Consider the following 20697-nt stretch of genomic DNA (forward strand, 5'->3'; position numbering starts at 1 on the left):
TATCAATAAACAATTATCATGAAACCCAATGCTACCTTGAAACGCTTGCTGGAACAAGGAAGTCTTAGTCCTGTCCCTGAACTCCAGCAATGCTGCTATGTGCTTCTACTACCCTTAGCCCATCACTACCAAGAAATTACAAAACTGCATCATTCTCCTTTCTCCACACCTTCCCAAATGGATCTATTATGGAGGGCGGAAAATGGAGGGAGCGTGAGCAGCGGCGTAGCGTGAGTTGTCAGCACCCGGGGCAACGCAAGTAATTTGCGCCCCCTAACCCGGGGAAGGCAAGTAATTTGCGCCCCCCGCTGCCGCCCAAACGACGCCGCTTGCCCGGAGGAGGAGGGGGGCAGAGAGGCGAGGAAAATTCAACGGCCCAGCAGCTGCAGCAGCAGCGGCGGAGGCGGGGCTGTGAAGAGGGGCTGCCTGGCGCATCCTCCGCGGCGAGGGCTGAGAGCCGCTGCCTGCCGGGCGCCTTCAGCCCGGATGCGCGCACAGCTCGTCGGTTCCGCGAGACATGCGGCTCCGCTACAGCCTGCGCCCGAGGCTCTTCGGCGACTCCGGAGGCAGCGAGCGCGCCCCCCCCCAGATGTTGCGCCCGGTGCGGCTGGCACCCCTGGCACCCCCCACGCTACGCCACTGAGCGTGAGAGGTGGTCAGGAAGAAAGGAAACTTCTCAAACACTCTTGACTGGTTCTCTATAATATATGCTGCTCTGACTAGGAAAATCTCTGAAATGCTGATTGGATGAATCATGGTTCATTTCATTTTTAAATCACACGGAGTGCTGTGCAGGACTCAGCTGTCAGAACACGCCCCAAAACAATTAATGCAAAGCACCTATACAGTATTACAAATTCCTTTTCCAACCGTTAGAAAGATTAATTAATTACTTTAAGGTAGGAATCACACAGGGAGTGGCAGCATTGCACATTTCACTCAGTGTGAAATAGGTTGGAGGCAATGGGAGAGAATTATCTGTTTGCACCTTCTAGCTTACGGGGGCCTACTGAAAATCCTTTGTCTGAAGACCCTCCAAATCCTGGCACTGATTTGACATCTCATAATTTAAAAAATGAAAGCAACGTTAGATACCTAGAGAAGTAAAATGCATTTGGAACTATAAGTAGAGCTTTGTATTTCTTCTTTGAGGCCAAACCTGAATGCAGTATTTGATCTCCATCTCTTATTATTGCCATATTCCATGCATATTTAGAATGTTAGGTTGATGGGAGTATAGGTTAAACTTTTTCCCTCTGAGGCTCTCACCTCTCAGAAACTCCTCTAGCTGAGGTCCCTCGAATCACTGCTTGATTTTAAGAGGCAGCTAGCCATATGCATTTTATGTAGACATCTCTGGCCTATTAAGTAGCTTTTTTAAAAAATCCAGGTTTTGTCTGTCCAGGTTTACAATGTTTGATGTTATTTCATGACTATCATTTTAGGTGTGTGCGCGTGCTGAAAAGCAGTTGATAAATGCTTTAAATAAATCGGGATCCACGTCATATTGAGAACCTCTGTACTTTCAAAAGGTCCCATCTCCTAAAAAAAAGCCTCATGCCCATCTGACCATGATATCATGAAACGGCGCAGGCAACTGAGTAGATAGATACGTAATAACCAATGAAGGCGGTGAAGGTCCTGAGTGAGTGCCTGGAGGCGGTTGGAGGATGGATGGCGGCTAATGGATTGAGGTTGAATCCTGACAAGACAGAAGTACTGTTTTTGGGGGACAGGGGGCGGGCTGGTGTGAAGGACTCCCTGGTCCTGAATGGGGTAACTGTGCCCCTGAAGGACCAGGTGCGCAGCCTGGGAGTCATTTTGGACTCACAGCTGTCCATGGAGGCCAGGTCAATTCTGTATCCAGGGCAGCTGTGTTCCAGCTGCACCTGGTACACAGGCTGAGAACTGTCTCACCAGAGTGGTGCATGCTCTAGTTATCTTCCGCTTGGACTACTGCAATGCGCTCTACGTGGAGCTACCTTTGAAGGTGATCCAGAAACTAGAACTAATCCAGAATGCGGCAGCTAGACTGGTGACTGGGGGCGGCCGCCGAGACCACATAACACCGGTCTTGAAAGACCTACATTGGCTCCCAGTACGTTTCTGAGCACAATTCAAAGTGTTGGTGTTGACCTTTAAAGCCCTAAACGGCCTCGGCCCAGTATACCTGAAGGAGCATCTCCACCCCCATCATTCTGCCTGGACGCTGAGGTCCAGCACCGAGGGCCTTCTGGCGGTTCCCTCATTGTGAGAAGCAAAGCTACAGGGAACCAGGCAGAGGGCCTTCTCGGTAGTGGCGCCCGCCCTGTGGAATGCCCTCCCATCAGATGTCAAAGCGATAAACAACTACCTGACATTCAGAAGTCATCTTAAGGCAGCCCTGTTCAGGGAAGTTTTTAATGTATGACATTTTAGTGTATTTTTGGTCTCTGTGGAAGCCGCCCAGAGTGGCTGGGGAAGCCCAGCCAGATGGGCGGGGTACAAATAATAAATTATTATTATTATTATTAGTGCTGCAATTTAGGCACTTCTCTGGTCTAATCCAGCGCCAGGTGAAAGCTTGCCTTCCCCTTGTGCCTTTAACAGTGACTTGCAGAAATCAGGCAAAGCTTTTCACAGCATGGAGGGAAGCATAACCTCCTGCTCATGTTCTGCCTATTCAACCACTGTTAGAAGCAGAATTGCAGGGGCCGATTAAGAAGTTGGCAACTGTAAATCCATTGGCTACTGCATGCAATTTTTAACCATGGCACCAGAAAGTACAGTGGATACTGCCCTCTACTGGGCCTGAGAAATTCTGTGCCAAAGCCTCACCACAAATGCAGCCTTCCCCATGCAATCCTGTAAAAGCAACACATCTATTTGACACAGTGTCTTCATTATGATATACAGAAAGGAAAGCGCATTTAAGGCTTGAGATTGGGCTAGTGGTAGGAGCCGATCTCAATTCTGTTAATAATGCAATGAGTGTGAAGAAATAATGAAAAAGAAAGACAGCAATTCTTCTCCAATATGCCAAATAAATGGAACTGTCAGGAAATCTAATTATCTGACATTCTGCTTTGCTTTTAACAAATGTGACAAGATGTAATAGTCTGATCCTGGCCATATGAAGAATGAGCATGGGTTGTAATGACAGGACAGGATCAAATGCACACTCTTGAGACATCTTGGTTGGAAATCTGTTCTTAGGAGACCTGTGAGAGGTCTGTCATTTTATATTTAGGGAAGAGTCATAAACATTTTCCTGCCAGTGGCTATTGTTCAACTCAGCTGTAATTGCATGCTTATGCCAGATTAAATTGACGCTATTATAAGTCATTATTTCTCTACTCTCTGGATAGTTATGAAACTAACTTTCACGAGTTATGCACACAGCCTGAAAACCCAACACAGGATCTCAATATGGATGTTTATTTAACAGTGCAAATCCTATGGCTCTAATCTTACACGCCAATGTTTCTCAAACTTTCCCGCCCCCACAGACCAGTTCAAATTTGCTGAGGGTCTTGGAGGACCATTTAATAATTATTCTGCCTTGTGTAGCAATTGTAACATACCATGCTAGATGCTATGATTTTTATTTTATTTTTACAGAAATGCTGCGTCCCCCTGAATGAAGCTTGAAGACCACTGGTGGTCCACACCAAAGGCCACCTTTTGGGAACCCCTGTTACAATCATCTTCCTAGAAGCAATACATGCCACACCTTTTTATTGAGGAATATTGTGGGCACTGAGAAACATGGACGCTGTTTATTTTAACGGGACATACGCAGGTAATTCACAACTTACACACATTTAACTTGTGTGCATTCAGCTTTATGCACTTGGTGAAATTAAAAATAAAAAAATAAAAGTGGGTGGGTATCCAGGGAAAAAAGACTTTGGCAATCCCACCTGCCAGACCCTGTGTTTTGACTATACACAATTTTGACTGTACATGTTATCCCCTGGAACGTAACCCCCAGTGTAAGTAGAGAGTTGCCTGTACCTTTCATGAGTTTTGCACATGTAGCTTTTATTAATCAGTTAACATACCCTCCAACATTTCTCTGATGAAAATAGAGATGTCCTATTCCATACTACTACTACTACTACTACTACTACTACTACTAATCATATTATTTATACCCCGTCCATCTAACAGCATCGCCCCAGTCACTCTGGGTGGCTTCCAACATATATATAAAAAATAAACATTAAAAAGCTTCCCTATACAGGGCTGCCTTCAGATGTCTTCTAAAGGTTGTATAATTATTTGTCTCCTTGGTTTGGGGGTCGCATAACCCCATCCCTCCAACTAATGCCAGTGTACTAGAAGAAACAAAGATCATCTTCAGTGTATCTGAAGAAGTGTGCATGCACACGAAAGCTCATACCAAGAACTAACTTAGTTGGTCTTTAAGGTGCTACTGGAAGGATTTTTTTTATTTTGACTATGGCAGACCAACACGGCTACCTATCTGTAACAAAGATCATCAGTGTTAAAGCAATGATTCTTCAACACCAACTCTGTTGGACTGCTTATGTTGTTCGGATGCCCGATTACTGTCTTCCAAAGCAACTACTCTATTCCGAACTTTAAAATGGAAAGTGTAACGCTGGTGGTCAACAGAAGAGGTTTAAAGACTCTCTCAAGGCAAATACTGTATTTAAAATGTAGTATAAACATCAACAATTGGGAAACACTGGCCTGCGAGCGCTCCCATTGGAAAACAGCCTTTACCAAAGGTGTCATGGGTTTTGAAGACACTTGAACTCAGGACAAAAGGGAGAAACATGCTAAGAGGAAGGCACATTTGGCAAACCCTCACCATGATCAATTCCTGCCTGGAAACCACTGTGGAAGGACGTGTGGATCCAGACTTAACCTCCACAGTCATTTACGTACTCACTGTTAAGATCATGTTTATGGAAGGCTATTTTACTCAGCTACAACTGATCGCCAAAGAAGAAGACCCTCCAACATTTCTCCGATGAAAAAAGGAACGTCCTAAGGAAAAGTACATTCTAGGATCAAATCTGTAAATCCAGAAAATAGGGACACTTGGAGGGTCTGCAGTACAGTGGTACCTTGGGTTAAGTACTTAATTCGTTCCGGAGGTCCGTTCTTAACCTGAAACTGTTCTTAACCTGAAGCACCACTTTAGCTAATGGGGCCTCCTGCTGCTGCAGCGCCGCCGGAGCCCGATTTCTGTTCTTATCCTGAAGCAAAGTTCTTAACCTGAAGCACTATTTCTGACTTGTGTAACCTGTGTGTAACCTGAAGCGTGAGTGTGTAACCTAAAGTGTATGTAACCTGAAGCATATGTAACCCGAGGTACCACTGTATTTTTAGGCCTGCCACCTTAAAGCACTCTCACCTGCTTCTAGGGGCAGAGGGGTCTTCGGCCCCTCCAATAAAATATTTGAGGGGGTCACCTCCTCAAAAAAAGTTGATGGGCATTGCCATTCAAATGGTGTGCATGTGATGCATCATGTGATCAAATGCAGGGTTGGGTTTACCTGGCTCCCCCAATATTTTTTTCAAGTTGGCACCCTTGCTCACCTAGGAGCACCTTGCTCACTTGAACTGAAGCTAGGGCTTCTTCCATGTCAAACCCTCTTGCTATGTCTGTTTGCTACTAATAATAATTTTATTATTTATAACCCACCCCTCTGGCTGGGTTTCCCCAGCCACTCTGAATGGCTTACAGCATATATAAAAGCATAATAAAACATCAAGCATTAGAAACTTCCCAAAACAGGGCTGCCTTGGTTTGTCTTCTAAAAGTTGTGTAGTTATTTATCTCCTTGACATCTTGAAGGAAGGGCTCCACTACTGAGAAGGCTCTAGCGCCAACTCTGAGCCTTGGGGGATCACTCCGATAGTGGCTTGCATACGCCTGCCTTCTTCACGTTAATCAATACAGAGCGAACACCACCACAGTCTCAAATCAGAACGGCTAAATCAAATTGGAAACCCTCCCTCGGCGTTGCCTTTCCTGCTCACTCCTGACTGTGCATCAAGCAGGGGGGAATCTGCACACATATTAAAAAAAAAAAACGCTGTGAAAATGCTTTTTTAATTCAAAAAAACGTTTTGAAAAAATACATCGAATCTTGCATAGCTCGCTTTCGCCAGCTAGTGCCGCATTCTGTATACTGCACTTCACAAAACGTTTAAAAATTTTTATTTGCAGCCCAGTCCCTTAGGTCTCACAACATAATGGGCGATGAAATTTAGATGGGAGGAAACACCTAAGAAACACCAAATCACAGTACTTTTGTGTGTAGGGAAAGAAAACAAAAAGCGATAGTGCCTGGGATGTTTCAGTAGGCATTTGGGAACAGGAATAATAGTAATATTGTAATAATAATAATAATAATAATAATAATAATAATAATAATAATAATAATAATACTTTATTTATTACCAGCCCATATGGCCGAGTGTGGATATGGCATGGCTAGTGCCACGCGCTTGGGTGTTACTCTGAGGCGCCAGGTATCCCCGAATTAAGTGAAGCAACAAAAATAATATTTGCGGGAAAGGGAAACCAGAATAAATTTAAAGCCGTTGGAAGCACCTGAGGTAAAAATAATAAGCCGCCTCCCAGGATGCTGCGTGAGCGCCTCAGGCCCGGGCCATTTCTCCCCTCAGGAGACAAGGCCTGGAATGAGGGTCCCCTCAGCCCTCGCTCTGGATGCGCTGGGCCGGCTGCCGGCCTCGCCGCCCCCTGGGACAGGGCGGGCCTCGGCGGCTGGGCCTCCCCGGCAGGGGTCGCTGCTTCGGCGCAGGCCTACATCCTTCTACTCTCCTCCTCCTCCTCTCGCTGCCTTCCTCCCTCCGGTGGGCGGGCTCAGTTTGCTCTCGCCGCCCGCCCCACCACCAGCAGCCGGAGGGCGCCGCGGCAGCCGAAGCGCGATCGATGCCGGGAGCTCGGAGGAGGCGGCGGCGCTGCTGAGCGAAGCGCGGGGGGCGGCCCCGCCCGGAGATGGGGATTCTCAGCATCACGGACCAGGTACCGGGGCGGGGGGTGCGTGTGTGTGTGAGAGAAAAGGAGCTTTCGCCGCCCTCCTTCCCTCCCTCACCATCCTGCACAACAAACAGAGGCACCAGACCCGGCCTCGGCTCCCGCCTTCCCGCGCTCGGCCGCGCCGGCTACGCAAGCTCGGGGATGCGCGGCCTAGTGTGGAGCCGCCCACCCTCGCGCGCCGGGAGCGGCCCTGGGGTCTCGTCTGAGGGAACCCCGGCCTCAAGACTGGAGAACGAGGGGAGGCAGGAGAAAAGGAGCCGAGCGGGCGGACCTGGGCCCGAGCCAGATGCTGCCGCCGCCGACATCCCGAGAAGGCCGTCGGCGCCCGGGCTCCGCGCAGAAGCCTCGTTTCTTTCGCGCCTAAGGCGAAGGAGCTGCTTGTTTTCCAGGCTCTCGGCACTCTTCCTTGCCTCTGCTAGAAAATCCCTTCGCTTTCCCCTCCATCTCTTGTCTAGTTAGCTATCTATCTAATCCTCGGAACCAGCTTTTTGACTCGCATTTGCACCTGCGAATTCACCCCCCCCCCATACACACGTTTCTCCTCTCCCCATTGCTAACACTTTGCGCTAGCTTCTACCTCTCTCTCTTTTTCCTGCTTTCTGCGATTCAAACACCCCCACCCCATCCTAAACGATATTTTCCCTCTGTTGCCACAGGACCTTTTGTGTATTTTTAGAAGTGGCAACAGAAAGGTGAATTTCACACACACACATATCATAGTATTGGGGCGAAAGAGGAACTTGCACCTGGGAGGACTTCTTTTTCTGTGCAAGTTCTAAAAGGTGCAGGAACCTTCCCCAGGTATAGACAGATTTTTCTAGCAAGCCTGTTTCTTGTCCATAGTCTGCTTCCCCCATCCATCACTGCATCAGACTTGGCCAGGTCTTTGGATTGCCTCTGTTATTTCCTCTGCTATTTTTTTCTAATGTCCCTATTCATTTATACAGACCAGTGTATCTGCCCATGGTTCAAGCCTCCTGTTACTTCTTAAACATCTCTCCGTTTCAGAGCCTTGGAAGTTGAACCACTGGTCCAAGGCAAATGACAATTCCTTCTGGCCAAAGTCAGGCTTGCTGCTCAGCTGCGTTGTGGCACAGATGGGCAAGAATTTTTTCATGGACTTGGTTTCTGTCCACATGCATATAAACACACTTGCACAAGGTGACATGCCCCTTTTCTACCACCCTCTCCCCTTTTGCACCTTGTAAATCTCAAATCCTTCTAGTGCTATTGTGCTTTTGGCCTTTGTGTTGGTTTCTTGCATAGCCTGTGCATTTTCTCCATTCTTGTTACTTGCATGAGGTTAATCTTGCTTATCTCTTCCATAAAACGATCTCTTTCCATTAGGGTTGCCCTATGTTTCCCAGTAGATTGGCATCTGATCCTCATTCTGTGAATAGAGCAGGAAACATATGTTGAATTTCTCTTACATCCGTTGCTTCTTAGAAGACGGTAAACTTGATGACAGTTGACCATTCGATATTCTGTTACAGGATACAGTGGTGCCCCGCAAGATGAATGCCTTGCAAGACGGAAAACTCGCTAGACGAAAGGGTTTTCCGTTTTGGAGGTGCTTCGGAAAACAAATTTCCTATGGGCTTGCTTCACAAGACGACAATGTCTTGCGAGTTCCTGCTGGTTTTCCCCCCTCCCCCCTTTTTCTAAGCCGCTAAGCCGCTTATCAGCTGATCCGATCGGCAGATAAGCCGCTAAAAGCCGCAAATAGCGCTAATCCTTCAATGGGCTTGCTTCGCAAGACAAAAAAAACCGCTAGACGAATAGAATCACAGAACGGATTCTTTTCGTCTTGCGAGGCACCGCTGTATAATGAAACCCCAAGGGTTCTGCATTAAGTATTCCTGTAACAGGGGCTTCCCTTACTTAATGTAGAAAATAATTACTATGTGCATGAGTAAACTTAGGGATAGTAACCAAAACTATCTTACTCATTTTTCTGTTTCTCCAGACATCCCAGAAACATTTATTCTTTAAATACCACCCACGTTGAGGAATTTTGCCTTTTTATTTAAGTGTGCAATGTTTACTTGGCCAATGCAGATTCACTGTAGTGCCTGAGATCACATCCAAAACACATATTTAAAGCACTCTTATGGCTCCCCACAAATAATCCTGGGAACTGTACATAAAGGGTACTTAGTTAGGAGGTTCTTCACAGAGCTGCACTTCCCAGCACCCTTAAAAAAAACAGTTTCCAATGTTGTTTGGGGGGTGGGGAGCCATGACTGTTAAAGTGGTGTGAGTGTGCTTTAAATGTATGGTGAAGATGTGATTTGAGTTCTAAGCTCCACCTGATTGATCTGCCTAGTGGTAGTAATTATCATCATCATCATCATTGGTGAAATGCCTTTCAGGAGTTTGGGTAGTATGAGTGGAGGGCCTTCCCTGCTATCCATCTGTTGCCATTGGGCAAAGAAGGAACAGAGCTGGTTCTCCATGACTGTCTCTGGGCTTCACTTGCCTGAATAATAGACAGTGCCCCCCCCCCGGCCTGTCTTGTATTGTACTTGTCAGGGACTTACGTGTATGTGCAAACAGATGCACTGCCTCCTCCATTTCTTGGAGGTGGAAGCCAGAATCTGGCATATATGATAATTGCTTCCAAAGCATATTCAATCGCAAAGTGCATGGCAATAATTCTCATTTATCTTCATGCCAATCGTATGAGGTAAATCATTTATATTGAGGCCTGCAAAATTCCAAGTTTCCGACAGCTTGAGCTAGAATTTTTTTGTTAGTGGGTTTTACCTCTGGACCCATTCTGGCTGGCACTAAAAATCTGAAACAGGTTCTTGGAAATTTCTTTAAAAATTCCAGCCCCGTTAATATTCCCATTATGTTGATAGATAGGTGTCATTAGGTTTTCCAGGTCCAGCACTTCAACCACACAAATGTAATTTGGATTTTTGAAGCTAAAGCATTCACCTTATTGGGTGTGTCATTCCAGCTGCTCAAGGAGGTGCCCAACTCTAAATTGTGGAGGCATGATGATCATCTAGGAATTGTTCTTCTCCCTAAAGGAGGGATGCAGAGTCCCCTGCATTCCATCTGGATGCCTTCCTCCTTTTGCTGCTATATCCAAGCACTCTGTTGGAGGGAAGTAAACCTGGGGTTAGCCTGACAAAAACGTTGCATCTGGAAAGATTTGCAGAGGCTGGAGTTTTTCTTTTGGAAGACGAGTTGAGCAGATGGGACTGGCAACCACTCTGCCTTTCTACTAGGCTGCACTGTGTGTAGGAGGGCCATGGGGGCATTTGGTACAGCTCTGCTCTATTTTCCCTCTTCTCATGGGATTGCTGTTTAGAGCTGTGCCAAGTAGATAAGGGGTCCGTCTTGCTTGTGTACTTTGATTGCATGCCTATTCAGTGTATTCATTGCAAACCAGAGCTATAAATGATAAATAATTGAGTCTTACAAGCCTTGCGTGTTAAGCATTGTGTGTGCACAAGGAAAGGCTTGGTAGAGTTATGCAGTCAAAATGAATTTACATTCTGACCAGTGTACATAGACATATGCAGGACGTGTGTGTGTGTGGACTGGGTGGTATTGAAAGGTATAGCTGCTGACAGTATAGCTGAATAGGCATTGTGCCCTTAGATCCGTGTGCTTTATTTTCCCTAAACAATTGTGAAATATCTTTAGGTCAAACTCCAGGACATCTTCGTAAGTTTTATAGGTTTCGGTTGCAATCCTAATCATGTGCATTCAGAAGTAAGTCCAGTTGAATTAAGTGGGGTGACATCTGAGTAAGTGTGGTTGGGACTGGAGCTTTAAATGTCCAGAAGGAAGTACAAATTGCAGAGAACTCAGAGGAGGTCTCCTGTGTTGTTGCATTGAAGCTTGGAACAGGCAGAAGTGCCAACATTCAGCATGACGTAAGACCTCTATTTCCTTTCTTTTGAGTCCTCTGGAATGAACAGAAATGTTGGAAGCGGGGGAGGTTCTTGCATTTTACACTGAGCTTTGGAGCATGCAGAAGCACCAAGAGTTGTGCTGATTCTGCCTGCTGTAGAGCTGTGCATACCACAGGAATCTGGGATAGCAGAAAATGTCAGTGGCAACCCAGAATAGTCACTTGTCTACTGAGCTGAGCCAAAATTTGTGGATACTTGCCTTTGGAACTACAGCTAGCCAGAAGATTCGGCATAATTTTCTCTTTATTACCTATCATTGGTAAAAGGCAAGCTCAGAAGTATTTGCATGCGCCAAACCTGTGAATTTAGGTAAATGTTTTCCTTCATTGACTTCGTGAATTGTAGTTACACTGTCAGTAGTCTAGAGAATTCTGGTGCATCCGCCCTGACTTGTCAAATTAAGCATTTGCTTTATGGGTATTTAGATTAATTGGCTCATTATTTATATAGTGATTTCTGTCTCACATTTCTAGTGTCCGTGCACCACTCAGAGTGTTCTACAACAATTTAAAGCAATACAACATAAAACAAACATTCAATGAAAAATATACAATAAAAATAAAGACGCAGAATAAAATGTGAAGGAAGATGGAAAAGAATGTCTTCCCCAGCTGGTGAAAAAAAGCCGGGGGGGGGGGCATCCATAGGTTAATGCGTTTCACAATATTGGTGTAGCCACTGAGAAAGCCCTATTGCTTGTCACCATTAATTATGGTTCCACCTTAGATGCTTCCACCCTGCTTCTGATCTTAGGAAGCAGGTAGGTTGCTATGGGAGGAGGTGATCTCTCAGGAATCCTGGACCACAGCCATTTAAGGCTTTAAAGATAATCGCCAACACGTATTGTTTCTGTTCCAGGGTAATTGACTTAACACAATTGCTTTTTTAAAAAAAGCAAGAAGAAATACATTCACAGAAGTCAGATATAAAAGCCTGATAGAAGCTTTTACTGAAGTTGGCCCTTTGCATCCTGTGCTTGGAAATCTCTATATTTGTAGTAGCAGATATTATTTAGTCTGTATCTCTAAGGAGGGCCATAGTTTAGTTGCAGTATGCATATTTCAGTATTAGGCCCCAGATTTGATCAGTGGCTTTGTACATATGAAACTCCCAACTTTGGTCTCTCACTGGTGTTAGGAAAGATGTCTTCTTGATACCTTTGAAAAATGAGTTTAGTGTGTTGTCCTATTGGTTGTCAATCCAACCTATTTAGACTTAAAGAGAGATGGCTTTTTATACCTTGTTCAGATTTTTGTGGCATGCTATATTTGTTTATCTCTAGAATAAGAGCATCTCAGAATTGTTGAGTTGGAAGGGACCCCTGAGGGTCGTCCAGTCCAACCCCCAGCAATGTAGGAATCTCAACTAAAGCTTTCACAGCAGATGACTGCCCAACCTCTGTTTTATTGAAACATACACTACATTCACAGCATTCCCCTGATCCACCAAGTTTGTAACTTTTATTTTTTTTAAAAAAATGAGATTGTTCTGGCTGCAGAAATTGGTGGCCAGATTGCTCACCGATCCTCGCCTGACTGCACAGGCTGCTGATTAGTTTCTGGGCCCAATTCAAAGTTCTGGCTTTGTCCTATGACTCAGGACCACAATACAGTACCTCTAGTAATGCCTTTCCTCACATGAATCTACCTGGACCCTGAGATCATCATTTGAGACCGGTCTTCATGTGCCCCCCCGCATGAAAGAAGGCAGCAGCATGAAAACTGGCCTTTTCTGCTAAGGCTTCCCATTTGTGGAATGCTCTCCCCAGGGTGGTACAACTGGTGCCTTTGTCTAATTAACATCTTATACCTCTTTTAAATGTGTTGGGGGGGGGAGGTTTATTGGTTTGTTGTTTTTGTTCTTATCAAGTATTTAATGTTTTTGTCTTGTATTTTACTCTGTGTACCACCGTGAGATCTACGGGTGAAGGATGGTACACAAATCTGATATAGTGGTGCCTCGCAAGACGAAAAGAATCCGTTCTGTGATTCTCTTCGTCTAGCGTTTTTTTCGTCTTGCGAAGCAAGCCCATTGACGGATTAGCGCTATTAGCGGCTTTTAGCGGCTTATCTGCTGATCGGATCAGCTGATAAGCGGCTTAGAAAAAGGGGGGGAGGGGAAAAAACCAGCAGGAACTCGCAAGGCATTGTCGTCTTGCGAAGCAAGCCCATAGGAAATTCGTTTTGCGAAGCACCTCCAAAACGGAAAACTCTTTCGTCTAGCGAGTTTTCCGTCTTGCGAGGCATTCGTCTTGCGGGGCACCACTGTACATAAAAATAAATAAATAAATAAATAAAATATAGGGACCTCACTTGTTCTCTCACAGATTATAGACAGAGGCAAAGTAGCTAAGTGTTCCCTTACCATCTCTTTTTGTACCTTGGCCTTCAGCAGTCTTCTTGAATCGTTTATTCTGTAATCACCAGGTTGGCCACTGCTTTCCTTTTGGGTGAAGACAGGCACCAGGCAATTCTGCCTTATGTCTGTCAGAATAGCAATTCTCTGTCTTCTTCACACAAAGGACCTATTACTTGCTTCAAACACAGCTGAAGAAACCTTTAAAAATTATTTTTCACCACTCTTGCAAGCCTCTGGCCCAAAAATCTGTGTCTGGGGTGAGGGCATGGCATTGATTTTGCAGCTCTAGTGACACAGCATGGCTCCTGGCAGTCCTGCTTCTGTGTGTCATGTTCCTCCAGGGGTTTGTCTCCTGCTGTGGGCAGTCTTCCTCCTCCCTAGGGGCACCACACCTTTGCCGCTGTTCCCAGGCCACTCTGCTCTAGCGAGAAATTTTTCATCTTGCCCAGTAGCTCAAAGTGTGAAAAGGCAGGCCTCAAGTTGTTGTACCTTCTCTTCCAGCAAGGCAACCAGCTTGCACTGTTGCACATTCTCAGGTAGGAAGACAAACATGGTACAGGTGTTGCAATTCACTGCAGCAATTCCCTCGCCGTCCACATGTCTTGGTCCTATGTATACCATGAGACAGCGCTCCAGGCCTCTCCTTCAAAATACCCTCAGAAGTCCTGGTTATGAGCTCCCAGAGGCTGCTTTTCAAGGCCTCATTTTTCACAGAGGCACTCACAATATAACAAGGGAATACAAGTACAGGGGACAGCCATTTTGCACATGTTCAATTGGCGCATGACCATTGATGCATGTGCCGTTTTCGGCCCCAGAAGGGGGTGGTGTGGGCTTATGCACACTCTGCAGATGCATGTAATGACCCAGGGTGCAAATTCTGCGCAAACAGAGTTGCCTGTATGTAAAAATAACAGTTGCTCTTTTCTCCTCCTCTATAGCCTCCTCTGGTCCAAGCCATCTTTAATCGTGATATAGAGGAAGTACGGTCATTGCTGAGCCAGAAGGAGAATATCAATGTACTGGTAAGTTTTGGAGAACCAGTTTTTCCTTGTAATACTGAACCTGCTTCTTTCAACTTTGCATGAAGATTACAATTTCCTTTTGGCTAAGCTTCCCTCACCACCACACACACATTGTGGGTAGAGCAGGGAAGTACGAATTGATCCATGTACTATGTGTCCCTTTTAGAATTTGTGTTTAAGAACTAGATGTGCTAAAGCAGGGGTTGGAAGCATCTCTGGGCCCATGGACACATTTGCAAACCAGCAAAGCTGTTGTGGATACCATACACTCACAAACTATACCTGTGTGCACACTGCAGTCACACACATTCAATCACTCTCCCCTTCTGCTAGCAATTAGGCTTTAAAAACCACTGCTTGTTTATTTCAAGCCTAATTGTAATTTTATGTTGTGAACTGCCATGATGTGTATAAAGGGCAGGATATAAATTTAATAAATAATAATAAAATAATTTCAGCAGGTTGAGGGGCAGAGTAGTTGAAATTTGTGGCTCCAGGGATGGCCTCTGCAGGTGCTGGTGTGCCCACAGGTGCAACGTTGGCAACCCATCTGCTAAAGTTTCCCAGCTTAGCAAGCTTAAATGTTTGTTTTAACTATTTGATATTTTGCCACTGTGGTGCAGTGACTGGATATTCGTCTTTGACAGACATGGGTTTAGAATCCAGCTTAGTCACACTCTCGGTGGGTTTATTGCCTAGTTTTCATCTCTGGACCTCAGTTTCCCATTTGTAAAATGGGAATGTTGGTGAACACAGGGTTGTTGCGGTGACAGATACAGACTGTGAAGTACTGTGCAGACACCGAATTGGTATACAGGGCTGAAAGGCCCACACATCACCCGTAAATGTTGACTTTGTTGGGAATCGGCTGTACCAGATGTATTAGTCTAGCTGTACAGAGCGGTGGGTGGCACTGGGATCAGCTGTTCTCTTTGGCACCAAGTGTGTTCTGGATTAGTCTTGTGGCCTCTGAGTGAGAACAGCCTGTGTTGCAGTTGTGTTCATCTTGTTCTTGTCTAGCCCACGAAACAGTAATTGGCTCTTCATTTCATCTTAGCTCATTCAGCTGAGGTGCATTTAATATAGGCCCATTATAAGCCGATTTTATGTGAGAAGGTGAAACTCTTAGTGTTTGGAGCAAACCAGGAGGTGTGACAATTAAATGCATCTTAGGCTGTCTCCAGAACATATCAGTAGTAGCCCAGACTCAGGAATGTGAGAAATCTAGAGTCTTGGGTGCTTGGGCACAGGAGCAGCAAGTTTGATGAACTGATAAAGAATACTCATCAAAGCAGATTATACATATTTGGGCCATATTTCCAGTAGGATAATAAGATGGTTTAAGCAATTAGTAGGATCTCTTTTGGATTGCATTTGTTCTGTTCTGGACACCCAAGTTTCAGGGTGTTCTAACAATTGGATTTAAGGAGCATCCCTTAGGAAAACGTGCTTAAAAATCTTCCTACTGCAAGGGGCCAAACCAAACTTCCTCCTAACTGTGAGCGATTCTACAGCAGCCCTGTTTTATTGTAACATGTAAACATTCATGCTTCCCACTTAACTAAGAAAAGGCTGATGCGGCTGCATGCTTGCCTTTTATTTAGGGGCAAAGATGTCAGTAGATGACTTGGGTGTGTGTGGAGGGGGGAGAGTTAAATGAAAAGTGGTGCTTTATGAGGTCAAACTAGCGACATGCAATCTACAAAATGAAAATGAGAATATTGGCAACTGTTTACCATGTTAATGGTAACAACCTATTATTAGGCAGATCCCTGATGGGCAGGATATAGTCTGCTGCCTCTTGAAATAGGCGACAAACAAACTCTCCCAATAGTTCACATGGACTAGTTCAATCCTCCTCCCCCCCAATCCAAGTCACAGTGTGCCACATAGATGGCAGATACACTGCCAGCAAAGCACATAATTCCAGGTGACCAAACGAGTGCACTGAGCTAAATGAATCCTTGTTGCACTTTGAGTAAGAGGATACTTTTTATTGGGCTTGGCTCTCAGGCTGAAAATGAAACCACACTGTTGAGCTTTACAGCACTGTACTCATCTCCATTGTCTCTTGAGACGGACAGATGCCAACAACACATTTACCATCATGACTAGTAGCCATTGATAGCATTATCCTCTGTGAATTTGTCTAACCCATCCAAGTTGGGGGACTATCAGTATATCCTGAGGGAGTGAATTCAATGTATACACTGTGCAAAGTACTTTCCATTTGTCTTCAGAATGCGGCAGCTAGACTGGTGACTGGGAGCGGCCGCGGAGGCCACATAACACTGGTCTTGAAAGACCTACACTGGCTCCCAGTACGTTTCCGAGCACAATTCAAAGTGTTGGTGCTGACCTTCAAAGCCCTAAATGGCCTCGGTCCAGTATACCTGAAGGAGCGTCTCCACTTCCATCATTCTGCCTGGACACTGAGGTCTAGCGCCGAGGGCCTTCTGGAGGTTCCCTCACTGCGAGAAGCCAAGTTACAGGGAACCAGGCAGAGGGTCTTCTCGGTAGTGGCACCCGCCCTGTGGAATGCCCTCTCACCAGATGTCAAAGAGAAGAACAACTACCAGACTTTTAGAATACATATGAAGGCAGCCCTGTTTAGGGAAGCTTTTAATGTTTAATAGACTATTGCATTTTAATGTTCCGTTGGAAGCCGCCCAGAATGGCTGGGGAAACCCTGCCAGATGGGTGTGGTATAAATAAATGATGATGATGATGATGATGATGATGATGATTATTATTCATTGGGCAATCTCCGGTTCTAACATTTTCAGAGAAGGAAACATTCTGGGTGGTATTCAATGCTAGTTCTACTCAGAGTAGACCCCTTGAAGTTAATGAACATGAGTAACTTAAATTCAGAACTGTGACTTCACTGAACACAACCCTCTCTCTGCATATTATTCATTATTTTGGAAACCTCTGTTGTGCCTCCTCTGTTGCTCCCTTTTTTCAAAATTTGATCCTGGCCTGATCCCAAAACTTCCTGTATCTGATGGAGACGGCTAAGCTTGATGTTGCTGGAGTGTGTTACAATATAATATGCCAGTTATATTTTGAGTCTGGTGTGTCTAATTTCCAGGCAGGGGTCTTATCTGTTAGTTGTTAAACTTGTGCCACAGATGACAGCATGAGTCGGTTAGGCTCAAGAGCTATAGGTCACTTCAAACACAGTACCTGAATTCAAACTCTTGGTACATTTTGATGAAGTACCTAAAGATGATCTCTGAAGTTCTGAAAGCTTGTTTTGATTTCCCCCAACAGAAGTTCTGATAAATGTTAGCTCACATATTTTCTACTTCTTATTCTTGGGGATGACCATAGCAGTAACTGATACTTGGCAGTGGTTCATTCTAGTTTGTAATAATAAAACATTAGATATTCAGGGGTATGTGCCCCCCCCTATTTTTTTGTATGGTCACCCTGCTTTTGGTCCATTGATTAAAAACTTGGGAGGAAATTACTTGGAAAGCAACTCGTGTGATATTTCCCTATCAGTGCACCCTGGAATAAAAATGATTTACAACTTGGTCCTAATTATATTTGCTTCTAAGTTCCACTAAATTTATAGAACTAGTGTTCTTGTGCTTAAGATTGCAGAATGAGGGTTAAATGCTTTCCTCTGATCTTGGTTGTGCACTTTGTGGACTTGGTTGTGCACTCTAACACACTTAGAGGGGACCTAAGTAGCTAAGAATTAAAAAATAAATAGAGTTGCTTGGAATGGATCAGCTCATCTCTGCTGATGCACAGTTTTCTAAATCAGTCGTTCTGCAGCTGAGAAATGAAATTTAAGTTTGGCTTGATTGCCAGACTTTCTTGCTCTTTTTTATTTTTTCACTTACTCTTTTTTCTTTCTTTTTAAAAATGAGAGAGATGCCTCTTGAACCATAGGGTGAAAAGCAGGTTGTTGATGATGATAATGATAATAATAATAGTAGTAGTAGTAGTTCAGGACTCAACAATCCATGTTTCAAATTGGCTTCGACTTTTAAGTGTGGGGCTGTGTCCTTTTAACACTTTACACATTTGATCATTTGGCCATAGAGCACTGATATCCTTCTGAGCAGTTAATGCCAAGCACTTGGCACCAAAACCAAAGGCCAATTGCTAGTTGATTTGATACAGAATCTAAGTGGTGCTTCCGGCCTTTTGATAGCCTTGATTTTATGCCTTATCAGAGCTGTTTGCCTTGCTCTTAGGATTTGATTGTTTGGGGCATGAAGTTTAGAAGCAAATGAAGTAGCAAGGTCTACATCTAGAACAACCTTGCTTTGTCTTTGAGGGAGTCGTTCTTCCAAGTGTCCTGAAGATGTTTGTTGGAAATTTCAGCCTCTCTTTTAGTGCTCAGCTCAGCTCAGCTCAGCTCAGCTCAGCTCAGCTGCTATACTCTAACCCAGGGGGTGAGGAACATTTTCTAAGAATAGATTAAACTTTTATTAAAAGAAGAAAGTAGAATATTTTATTATTAAAATAATATTTTTTTTAAAAAAAATAGATTGAAATTTTGAAATTCTCCGAGGGAGGACCTGATGGGTCAGAAATGCACTGGATTATAAACTTTTGAACATCAAATGGTTTATTCTACCCCTTTACTCTCCCCCTGCCCCCCCCCATTTGCCTGGGGTTTCCCTCTTTTTCTACTCTTACATTATAGAAAGGCCTTACCATGTTGCAGGAGTGAGACAGTCATCCAACTCTGATTGCATTCCTTCTTGTTCTGTTTACCACAGCATTTGAGATTGCTTAAAAGCCTTAAGGTGTATTGTTTGTTTAATACAGTGGTACCTCAGGTTACATACGCTTCAGGTTACAGACTCCACTAACCCAGAAAGAGTACCTCGGGTTAAGTACTTTGCTTCAGGATGAGAACAGAAATCGGGCGGCGTGGCGGCAGCAGGAGGCCCCATTAGCTAAAGTGGTGCTTCAGGTTAAGAACAGTTTCAGGTTAAGAACAGACCTCCGGAACGAATTAAGTACTTAACCCGAGGTACCACTGTAATCCAATCAATTGTAGTGGTGCTGCTATAATCACTAACATTTGTTTACTTATTTCATTTATAGTCAACCGTCCTTCCATCATGGGACTGAATGTGTACATGAGGTTTCCAGATATTCTCCCATCTTAGCATTAACCAGACCTGCTTAAGTTTAGCAAGATGGTTGCATCAACATTCCCTCTAGCCATGTACTGCTGCCTTTGAGTCTGAGGTCTAAGATATATGCAGCAATGTGAATTGGCTTTGTATCATTTTAAAGCACTGCTTTCAAAAGCATTTCGCTAGTCATCCTGAAGGAGAAGATACTCCTTAAGAGGAGTTCACATGCCATTTCTATTCTCATTTCCATTTTTCCATTTCAAGCTATGTGTGAGAGCTTTTTTGTTATGTTTCTTTTTGAAGTTTCTGGATTTTTTTCTGGGATCTACCAATTTGTGTAGCCTTGATGGCAATGATTGACATGTCAATGCGTCTTAAATTCATATAATCCTTTCAAAGTCAATGTCAAGTTTTTGAAAGGCTAAATTAAGGTCTCTTACATTTAGAGCATATTAGGTAAGCACATTACAAAACACTGCACTACATTAATTGGCTCTAACTCTCTGTTCAAGAACATATTATTATTATTATTATTATTATTATTATTATTATTATTATTATTATTATTTGGTGGTTGTACGTTTTTAATGTTTGATCTTTTTGCTATGCTTTTATTATGTTGGAAGCTGCCCAGAGTGGCTAGAACAACCCATTCAGATTAGCAGAGTATAAATTATCATCATCGTAGTTAAGCTATCTGTGAGACTCATTAAAAGCAACCAAAGCAAAAGTTAGATGAATAAATCCTCCAACAATATATCTGAGTTTACTAAGCTCATTTAACTTTGGCAGCAGTTAAGAATAGTCAATCAAATTCGAATGCAGTGCAGGCTTTTTGAATCAGTATCCTACATAGGTCATGTCACTGTGATCAGCTAGTGAGATCCAGCAGACCAGCCAGTGTACCTTCCATTGTTACTGGGGAAAAGCAGTGGGGCAGAACAGGCATATGGATTTTCTTCTTACAGGGTGTACAGTTGCTCCTGGCTGAAGGTGATCCACTCTTTAAGCAAACTTTCATGGCTTGTGTCAGACACGTTTTGAGGGTTGCAGTCGGTAATGCCGTGGGTTAACAACCAGTTTTAAAATTTCAGCTACTTTGTCTTTGCACAACTTTTCCTATATAACGTCTTAAGCTTCAATTTGTCACTGGATAGATAAGCTCAGAGATATTGCTACATATTTCAGCACATCAAGGTAATTGGTCTATAGACTGAAAAGATTGGATGGCATGGAACAGCATGGAA

At 44.2% G+C, this 20697-nt stretch overlaps 1 protein-coding gene across 2 annotated transcripts in view; it reads left to right on the forward strand.

Moving 5' to 3' along the window:
• The first annotated feature begins 6435 nt into the window (after positions 1–6435).
• ANKRD52 (ankyrin repeat domain 52) overlaps positions 6436–20697 on the forward strand; it is a 73959-nt gene continuing 59697 nt past the window's right edge. Inside the window, exons 1-2 of one of the 2 annotated variants that reach the window (XM_083489916.1) lie at positions 6436–7009; positions 14256–14339. In XM_083489916.1, coding sequence (XP_083346042.1) covers positions 6983–7009; positions 14256–14339 — 111 coding nt within the window. In that variant the 5' untranslated portion in view covers positions 6436–6982. The remainder of the gene's footprint in view (positions 7010–14255; positions 14340–20697) is intronic. The other variant, XM_083489915.1, reaches the window with a different exon arrangement.

Source organism: Podarcis liolepis (assembly GCF_965112155.1).
Source record: "Podarcis liolepis genome assembly, chromosome: 2".
In the NCBI taxonomy this organism is placed as follows: Eukaryota; Metazoa; Chordata; class Lepidosauria; order Squamata; family Lacertidae; genus Podarcis; species Podarcis liolepis.